Source organism: Micromys minutus (assembly GCF_963924665.1).
Source record: "Micromys minutus genome assembly, chromosome: 16".
NCBI lineage: Eukaryota > Metazoa > Chordata > Mammalia > Rodentia > Muridae > Micromys > Micromys minutus.
This window is the reverse complement of record NC_137985.1, coordinates 43398306-43408341: the sequence shown is the minus strand read 5'-3', so window position 1 is coordinate 43408341 and position 10036 is coordinate 43398306. Positions and strand designations below refer to the sequence as shown.

Genomic DNA, 10036 nt, shown 5'->3' with positions numbered 1-10036 from the left:
TCTGATCTCCCACTCAGTTCAGGATTTGAATTTTTTTTTTTTTTTTTTTTTTTTTTTTTTTTTTTTTTTTTTTTTTTACCTTGGCCTCTCTTTTAAGGCTGCCATCCTGAGCCCTAGCTCCTATGGGCACACCTCCACTACCTTCTAACAGATCAAAGAGAAACAAATAGCCACAGATTGGAATATTGGGGTGTCCAACTACCTAGAGCCAAATCGGTTGCCACATTCCTACTGTGACAAAGGGTTGAAGACCTTTGGGGAGTAAGACCGAGAAGTGACACTTCCATAGTGACACCAAAAGCCAAAAGCACGAGCAGACAGGGTTCTGGCATTAGGACTGAGCACTATGGAAGCCCACACATGTTCAGTCTGCTGGTACCTATATCTGACTTGCCAAGAGACCACTCCGGCTTATATAAACACTCCCTCCCAGTCTCTGGCTGTGAGAACATCCCCCAAATGTTTCCCTTAACTAAAGTAGTTCCTTTCAGAAAACCTCATGGAATCTGAGGTTAGAGTTTTAGCAACTAAGTTGTAAGCGCTGTGACTAATGCATTAATTCTGTCTGGGAATCCTTAAGCAATCTTGGGCTCTCCCCTTCCACATGATCATGGAAATCTTTCCCTTGTTGGGAAGCCCCAGACTCCACACGTGCAGCTCACAGGACTTCCTTCACTTCCTCATCCTCGCCACTGAGAACAGTTTCTTTTTTTTTTTAATTTTAACTAATCTATATTAATTGTACCAACCACGTGGTTCCGTTATGCTCTATTCATACATGCATATAATGTACTTTGATCTTACCAATTTCCTCTCTTGTTAACCCCTTGCCTATTCCCACCAGTCTTCTTCTCCCCAAATAGTTCTTCTTCTTCTTCAACCAATCAATCTCTCTCTTCCTCTTCCCCCCCAAACTTGTTTCAGCATATAAGAGAAAAATTCAATATATGTCTTTTTAAGTCTGCCTTGTTTTGTTTGACTTAGTGATCTTGCGTTCCATTTATTCTCTACAAATAATATGATTTGTTCTTCACTTTGTGTGAGTTAATACTCCATTATGGGTACAGCATATTTTTTACCCATTTCATTTCATCTATTGATTTCACCTAGGCTAATTCTGCAGGTATATCAGTATTTCTATAGTGTGCTGACTTCATTTCTTTGGGTGGTTAAATAAGTCATATAGCAGTTCTACTTTTAGTTTTTTTTTTTTTTTTTTTTTTTTTGAGGAACCTTGATTGCCACAGTGGCTATTCTAATTTGCATTCCCACCAACCACGTGTAAAGTTGGAATTATTTCTATTACTTTAAAAACACCTGACTATTTATGGAATTCAACAGAAACGTCTCAGCAAAAAGATACTTTAGCAATAAACGTTGCCTTAAATAGTGTTTTTTTTTTTTTTTTTTTTTTTTTTTTTTTTTTTTTTTTTTGGAACGGTGAATTTACACATACAACTTAAAAGTCAGAAGCTGTAAGTACTCGGAACAACAAACTCTGTCTTCAACCCTTTCCTTGCAGCTCTTCAGCCCTGCCATCCATGGTAAGCAGTGTCTCCAACCTGTTTCGAGTTCATCAGAGCTAGCACATGCTTATGCAAATCATAGTTTTTTTTCCCCCTTACACAAAAGCTAAGCACTCTCTACCACCCCTTTTAGCAAGCGCCACACCTTGAAGTTCATTCCGTAGACATAGAGCAACTCTACTCTTGGACAGCTGCATATTGGACCAATGGATGGGAAACATGTTAATTTCAATAGTCTCCCATCCGTGTGCATTTAAGCCGACTCTATTTTATTTTTGACTGTTTTGTTTTTATATTTACAAATACTGCTAGTCAGTGATCATTCAACAGGACCCTTTGAGGCTAACCGATTCCAGCTAGCTAGACTTTGCATCTTTACAGTTCTAAGAGCGGGTTTCCTACTCGGAGGATAGCAGGTGACTGCAGAGGCGAGGAAGGTGTTTTCATTCACCTGAAATCCCATCTGGAAAGAAAACCTTTACAAAGTTGTGAGCAGTGTAAACTGCAGGGGGGTGAACTTCCACTGTTCTCAGATCCGCCGTGTTTGCCACACATGGTAAAAAGCTGATGCTGCCATTCCAGGCTCACAGAGAAAACCGGCACATGGCTACGGCACTGGCGTACCAAAAACTTTACTCCTGTGGCTCCTCAGTGGCTTTCCTTGATGGGCTCCGTCAAACGCCAGAGGAAATAGTCAAACAGCTGCTATGCAACCTTGTGGTTACCCATCAGAAAAATGAAGTCCTGGGATTGGTCAGCAACACCTATCTCATGTCTCCTAGTTTCCTTCCCTAAGAATGCAGCATTAATAATAGCTGTAGCCACGCCTTGAGACCCACTGGCCGAGAGTATGCTGTATACCCCTGAGAGACTTACACAGGGCATGCGCTTAGTAGGTTTCCTGGAGCAATGAGGGTGAATGCAGCTAGGTTTTATTTATAGGTTGTTGGAATTACAGAATTTTCTAAAGGATATAGAAGCTTCAAACTAAGCCTGTCAGCTAGAGAAAAGGATTGTTGGCTCAAGACCCGAAGAGGAAGCCACACTGAAGGAACTACTGACCTCAGTTCGGCTAAGGTAAGAATTTTGGCAGAAATGGAGGAGGCAAAAGACAGCTCCTGCAACCCCAAGTGTTGCTATAGATCCATAAGAAAAGCCCCACAGACACTACTAAGAAACCTCTGAGTACAGTAGAGGCGTTTGCCAGGAGTATGTGACAGTTTTCAACATGAAACTGTTAGAAGCTTCTGGCACTGTTATGTAAGGGAGAGGGCACCGGAAATTCTTGACGAAGGCAAGCCACGGTGGGGTGGGACGGGCATCTAAAACTGCACCTTTTATGATTCAAGCACCAATCTAGGAATGTGCTAGTCTGTCTGAGATCATACTTTAGGGAGGAGTACGGCTCTCACCACCGTCCTCCCCTATCAGTTCTTTCGAGAAGGTTCTTTTCAAACTCATAAGGCTGTCCCGAGATCTATTTCAATTCCGTGTTGCAATTCCAGGTCCAGACTTGAACTCATAACTAAAATACAGATTCGCTCCTCAGATAGCAGAAGGGTTCCAGACTTGCCGAACGCCCGGGGAAGGTTTACTACTAGACAAGCAGGATTTGATCCCCAACCTCACCAAAAGGACAAGCTCAGATTAAATGATGTTTTATTTCAACATTAGAACTTCCTCTACACCTGAGAAAATCTTCCCGTATACTTCTCTTCCCTTACCAGGAGTACAGCTGGGGGTAAAGGGAGTGATGAATATGGGACGGCAGGAAGCCCATGTAACTCAGAGCCATAGAAGCATTTTATTTTTATTAGGATATTTTCTTCAATGCTGCTTTTTACAAACAAACAAACAGAAATGAACAGCCTTACCTGATAACTTTGTAATGGAGACCATGTTAAATTTCCATTTTTTTTATTCATTAGCATATGAGTCTATTAAACTATGTCCCATAGATAACATCTGACATTCCTATATACAGAGCCTGGTTTTCTCTCAACTGCACATTTAAAACAGAATAATTCTGGATTTTAGACAATGTTCCTTCCCTCCTGCCCTTTGCCTTTCTTTCATCCTATACTCTGGTGACTGCTTGTCCCCCACCCCCAACTCAATCCCATCTCTCTACTGAGTGTATACCCAGATGTATACGAGGCCTCTTCAGTTTACTCTTAACAACAACACGTGTCTTCCTTCCCTCTCTCACCTTGCTGTCTACATCATTAGTTCAGGTTTGTTCTGCCTTTCGAGCTTCAAAATTTGCTATGCTCCATCCACATTCACTGGAACTTGGCGGAGCCAACTGCAGGATAAGAAGGCTGTGTGGGCAGTGCACAGTAGAATGGAGAAACCTCCTGGAGTCACTTAAGTCATGTCATAAGGCTGCTACTTACTGTTGTCTGCCAGCCAAATTCTTGCTAAGTCCCTGCCTCTCGCTTAGTCCTGCTCCAGAGATCGGTAGGTTTGGCGCAGTGTTCAGGGGCGGCTTTCCCAGAGTAGTCTATCCTTCTTGCCAAAAAAAAAAAAAAAAAAAAAAAAAAAAATGACCTGCTGTAGAGAGCAGATTGCTAGTCTTCCTGGGGTCTCCAATGTGATACTAAAACTGTGGTCCACAGATGCCAACCTCCTGTCTGCAATCTTATTGAATAGGCCCCAAAATTGGTCTGCCAAAAGTAGCGAATAGGCTAAGTGTGACACTCTGCTCTCTTAGGCTGAGAGTGTCCATGGGCATCACGTGAAGGATGCTTTCGGCTGGGACCTCCTCGGTGCTTAAACGTGTAAAATAGATGTCATGGGGATAGCGGTGCTGCTCAATAGAGCCATGAAGGCGGGTTTCGGCTTTGTAAAAGGGAAAAGAAACATTATACTATACAGTTTGAGCTTCAGTAAACACCATGAATGCTAGAACATTGAGTCGCCAGAGATCCGGGCTTAAATGATCTACGTCCCATTGAAAACAATTCAGAAAGGCCAGAAACAATTCTACTAAAGGTGAACCGTGTGACCCAAGGCGTCACAGGCCAGTCCTGAGACAAACACATAGGGATCTTTCTTCTCATCTAAGCTGTATCAAATTTTAGAACTTCGATAGTCTGGCAGTAAGGTGGATTCTAATAGCTAGCTCACCTGGCTGTGGTGGCATTTTTCACGAGACAAGTAAACTACTACTGATGGATGGCATATGGACCATTACCTCCCCCCCCCCGCCCCCCCGCGTTTCAGGATTAGATGCAGCCTGCAAGGGCAAGAAGTCAAACTCTGGTAACATTTCTGTAGCAGGTGAGTAAGGCAGTGGGGGCATTTCGGAGAAGTTGATTTAGATTGCTCTAGGTGTAGTTCACTTCTCTGAGACAGGAAAGCTCAGCACTCAGGGCTATTCACCGGTGTCCACCCCGGTGCACAGGGCTGCCTGCTCCCAACCTAAAGAGATCTGCGTTCATCTTGGGTTTAACCTCAGTTCTCACATTGATTGCCATTTCCAGCAAAGCCGGTTTCCTAGCTGAAGGAAACCAAAGGGTGAATTCCCTATCGCTTTATTTGTTTAAATTCCCTTAGTGGTCTTTATTACGCAGGGTGTGGTGTTTTGCTTGCCCTCACCTCCCCACCCCACCCCATTTCACGTTATTAATACTAACTCAACAAACAAGTAACATGCCCTGAGAAAGCAACGCGTCGATTTCCTTGATTGCCCAGGGCATGATCTGGGCTGGTGCAAGGTGGAGATGCTGTGGCCAGCACAAGAGGCGCCATGGGGGCTAGGCTGGGGACCGGAGTTGATGTTAATGAGAGGACTAGGGACCCTAGGGTTGGGCCCGGGAGGGGAATGCACGGGCAGGGAGGAGGCTCGGGTAGAGAGCCCGACAGGTTCCAGCAGCTCCCCTCACCCCTCCCCACGCCTCCCGGGTTTCCCCCCCTGGCTTCGGGTTTCCTGTTTCAGTTCTCGGCGTTCTCCAGCAGCAGGTGCTGGTTTGCCAAGCTCCGCTCCAGTGGCGGCGAAGGAAGTCAAGAGAGCGGAGGGGAGGAACGCGGCACGCAGTGGCTGCAGCGGCTGCAGCGGCTCGGGGCGGGCAGGCGGGCGAGCGAGCGGGCGAGCGAGGAGCGCGGCGGAGGGCGGCGGAGCCCCGGGACGCCTGAGAGCCGCGGCCCTGGCGTGCGGTCCGCCGGGCGTGCGTGCGGGCCGGCGGCATGGGGGAGCGTCCCGCTCGGCCCGAGCCCTAGCGGCGGCCGCGGCGGCCCGGCGCTGAGGGGAGAGGCGGCCGCCTGGCGGAGGGGGCCCGGGGCCGGCCCGGCTTCCAGAGCATGCCGTGATGGCTGCGGAGAAGACATTGCAGGTGGGTGGCGCGGAGGCCCGCGGGGTGTGAGGAGGGCCGGGTGGCCGCGCTAGCCTCTCCTCGCCGCCCTCAGGGCGGCGTGCTCCAGAGCGACTGGCGCGGGAGGCCCGCGGGGCAGGGGAGGCCGCGCCCGAGCGCCGAGCTCAGGATCCGCCGGGGCCGGAGCGGCCGCGCTCAGGGAACTCCAGGCCCAGGCGGCTCCGACCCGACCCCCCGAGGTCGAGTGGCGCAGCGCCCGCCTCCCGGGAACGCGGAGCGGGAAAGCCGAGCGCATCCTGCCCGCGGGCGGCACCAGCCCCGTGGGGAATTGGACGAGGGGAGGCCGGGCCCGGCGGCCTAGAACGCCGGGCCAGCAGCTCCCGCCCGCTCGAGGGCCAGGGCCAGCGAACATGGAGGCGGGACCGGGCGCCGCCGAGGGAAACGGACCCACGGCCGTGATCCTGCCGCTCGGACCCTCGCGCGCTCGTGGGGTGAGGCATCACCCGGCATCTCCATCCACCTCCCCCCACCCCCCGCCATTCGCTTTCATTAGCCATCCCTCCACCCGTCCTCTGGCGAGTCCTAAGGAAACCAACCTTTCGCCCTTCGCCTGGTCCCCGTCCTCAGCCTCCTGCCCAAAGCCCGCGCCCATTTCAGCTGGGCTTCTTTTTAACTCCCTGCGAGCGAGCGACAAGGTGTTACTGAACTTGGAGACGTGAATCCCGCTTTTTCCTCCCTACACCGTTTTATCCTTTATTGTCCCTTAAAAATCCTTACAAACAGCGGTTGCTTCCAAGCACTGATTACTCTAACTGGGTCTCCTGCTGCTTTGGGTATCCGTTAACACTGGGGGTTTGTGTTCTCAGTTTTGTGATAAAGAGACCGAAGCTGGAATCTACATTTAGGGAAAGTTCTCCTATTGGTTGCAGGACTGTCTTGGAGGATCTCCAGCTCCATCAGGCACTTATTGATTCAGTTTTTTTTTTTTTTTTTTAAAGACCGCCTTAGAATAGATGAAAAGATAATTAGACCTAAGCGTTGTATATTTAGAAATCTGAGAAAGTTGTACAGTTCTTCATTCATTTCCTTATTGAGATTTTTCGTCTCTACTTCAAATATAAACAGAAACCAGGTATTTTTTCAAATATAAAAAAAAGCACCTCGGTTTTTTGTTTTTGTTTTTTTTAATTTTGACTTTCCAAGACCTATTTTAAAAGACTGCAGCTAGAAGCAGTGACACATGCCTGTGATCCCAGCACTCAGCTAATGGAACAGGATCCTAAGTTCAAGGCTAACCAGGGCTGGGTAGAAAGATGTATCAAACAAAATCATGGGTACAGGGGTATAACCTAAGTTTATTTAGTCTCTTAACGTGTGTAATTAATTGATTTTGCTTATTTCTTCAATCTTGGTAGTCTCTGACTTCTGAGTAGATGGCCTAAGCCCAGCCCGTGTACTTTTCAGACATCTCCTTCACTAAAGCATCGTAAATCTATCCACTTGAAGGTACCATAAAGACAGCAAAACAACCTGTTTGGATGAATATGAATTCCTGACTTGAAATATTTGAATTTTTTTTTCTTGAGGAACCACTTTTACTTTCAAAATAAGTTGCAGTTCTTCCAATATCTGACCATTTAGAAGAGTAAACGACTCTAGTCCCAACGTTTGGGAGACAGAAGCAGGCAGATCTCTTGAGTTCTAAGGCCAGCTTGGTCTATAGAGCAAGTTCTAGGTTAGTCAGAGCTATAGCGTTTGCATCCTTGTCCCAGATAAGCAACAAAACAATACAACAAAAAAGGAAACATTATAAACAAAATGAGCATTTTCTTTTCTCTTTGATATTTGGGGTTGAAATTGGGATCTACTGTGTGCTAGGGTCTCAAACACTGATTTGTATCCCATGACCCAAGTGAATAACAACAAAGAGACCAATATTTTTTTAACCTCTATTTAATAATGAAAGTCTAATGGAACTATTTTGGTGTAATGGAAAGTAGAAACTTGGAATATTTATGTGCTGGGGGGGCTTTTATTTTTCACTTCCTTTTACCATATTTTTAAACAATCACAATAAAAATATCCAGTTTCATATTTGGGGCCTCTCTGGAGACATCTTAATGGGTTGGAACTGCCAAATTGGACCCCAAGTGGTTAATATAAAATTATCTTTAGAACTTTTTTTTCCTAATTCCAAAATTGAATTACCTTGTTCTTCTAGCGGAGTTCCATGGTTCTTTCATTTAACTACTGTATCTTCTAAACATGTTGCTGTCAGTATATGCCTGCTGATTTGCTCTCTAAGTCTAGAAGAGTTGCAATTCTTTCGCATTCTATTCGAAGTTTTAAAGAAACAAGCTGATGATTGAATTGTTTTAAAAATGTTTTCAATGTTAGAATGTAAAATTATAAACTGGTCTGCCAGTTACTGCTCATTTAAAATCGGTATACTTCTGTTTCATTGTTAAATAATTATTTAGGTGTAGAGTAAGAACCCTAACCTCTGGAGGACTTCTTACTGACGGAGGGAACACAATGCTTAATGGGAATCTCTTAAGCACTGTGAATGAAGAAGTGAAAAGTTCAGATCCCACGTAAAGCTTCCAAATTAGGTTCAAGTAGATAAAATTGAGGGAGAGTCGTGTCCTAGGACTCTGGCTGGAAAGCCAAGTGGGCAGGCCAGTGTCTGTGGCATGTGGCAGTCATATGGTATGGTTTGTACTAAGAAGAAAAGTTATAAACAAGTGAATAATTAACATTTCTTGAAGGAAGATTCCAGGTTTAGTCTTTAACTGTTGAGATCCTGGAGTTTGACCTGCACTGTACCAAACATTGCAGAAAAGCTAAGTGTGTTTTAAGTACTGATAAGCCTCATAGACCTACAGCAAGCAGTTCCTCTCCAGTTAGCAGGGGTGAGGGTATAAAGGTGGCCATGATGCATCCCTGCTGTGATAGTACTAGACTCTCCCTTACTGTTAAGGTGGAACAGTACAGTGGCATCATCCTTTTAGGGAGTTCATTTTTAAGAAGACAGACCACTGGAGCCACATTGTGGAGTTATATTGTTTAAAGAGTTGAATGCCTCCCTCTGGTCCCTAGAATAATGTGCAGCAAGGATTTACTTATGGTATTGACTGTCCTTCACATATTTTCTCTTGAGCAATGTTATTTTATGTAATCATCCTCCTGCTCTCAGGCATTTGTGTTTCCTGATATCAATATCATAATACTTTATTGACTATCTCAGTGAAACCTTGTTTTGTGTCCATGGTTTAAGAATGTGTTTCTAAACATTGTGATGGAAAAGAATGCATTTTTTTTTAACCACGGGTTGAATTGATATGTAAACCCATTAGCAAAGAGTAAGAAGGTTGCTGGGCAGTAGTGGGTGCTCACCTTTAATCCCAGCACTCAGGAGGCAGAGGCAGGTACATCTCTGAGTTCGAGGCCAACGTGACAGTCTCAAAAAACAAACAAACAAATAAGAAGGTTGATTTCATCATGCATTGATTAAAAATTAACTTTTAAAATCTTTGACAGTTGGGCTGGTAAGATTGCTGCCAAGCCTAAAGATCTGGATTTGATTGATAGGACCAACAAGGTGGAAGGAGAGATTGAGCTCTCACAGGCTGTCACGTGGCCTCCCGTGAGCACTGTAATGTGCATGTGTAGATTGATGGTCCAGCTGACTGAGACTTACATAGCTCTGCAGAGTGCTGTTTGTGTGAGGTGTGGGAAATGCCAGGAGTTTTTATGTTGACGTAAGTGACAGGGTCTTCTCTGTCAGTAGCTACTTCTTTTGACACTGCCACTCACTTTCTCTAATTTGCAGATGATATCAGCTCTGCTTTGTGAAACTAGATGATAGCAAGCCAGCCTTGTACCTAGAAAGTCAGTGACTGGGGTGTGTGCAGCCTGCTCCTCATATGAGACCCAGGATGGCTAAGAATGGAGCCCAACACAACACTGTAGACTTGCTTCAAATATGAGGAGTTTTGTTCATTTGTTTTGGTAATTCTGTTGTGTAGTTTTCAAGTTCTGCAAAAATGCTGTTTGTTCCTGTGTCAGAAGTTTGGACACATCTGGTAGAGGAGGTTAAGATATATAGGTTGAAGAATGAGGGTTTGTATTATATGGAAAAGGTATATGAGGCCTCTGACATCAGCTAGCCCTAGTCCTCTCATTTCTGGGACTCAT

General features: G+C 45.5%; 1 protein-coding gene across 1 annotated transcript in view; it reads left to right on the top strand.

Moving 5' to 3' along the window:
* Nucleotides 1-5603: 5603 nt before the first annotated feature.
* ZC3H12C (zinc finger CCCH-type containing 12C) overlaps nt 5604-10036 on the top strand; it is a 47681-nt gene continuing 43248 nt past the window's right edge. Inside the window, exon 1 of the mRNA XM_080930324.1 lies at nt 5604-5860. Coding sequence (XP_080786450.1) covers nt 5837-5860 — 24 coding nt within the window. The 5' untranslated portion in view covers nt 5604-5836. The remainder of the gene's footprint in view (nt 5861-10036) is intronic.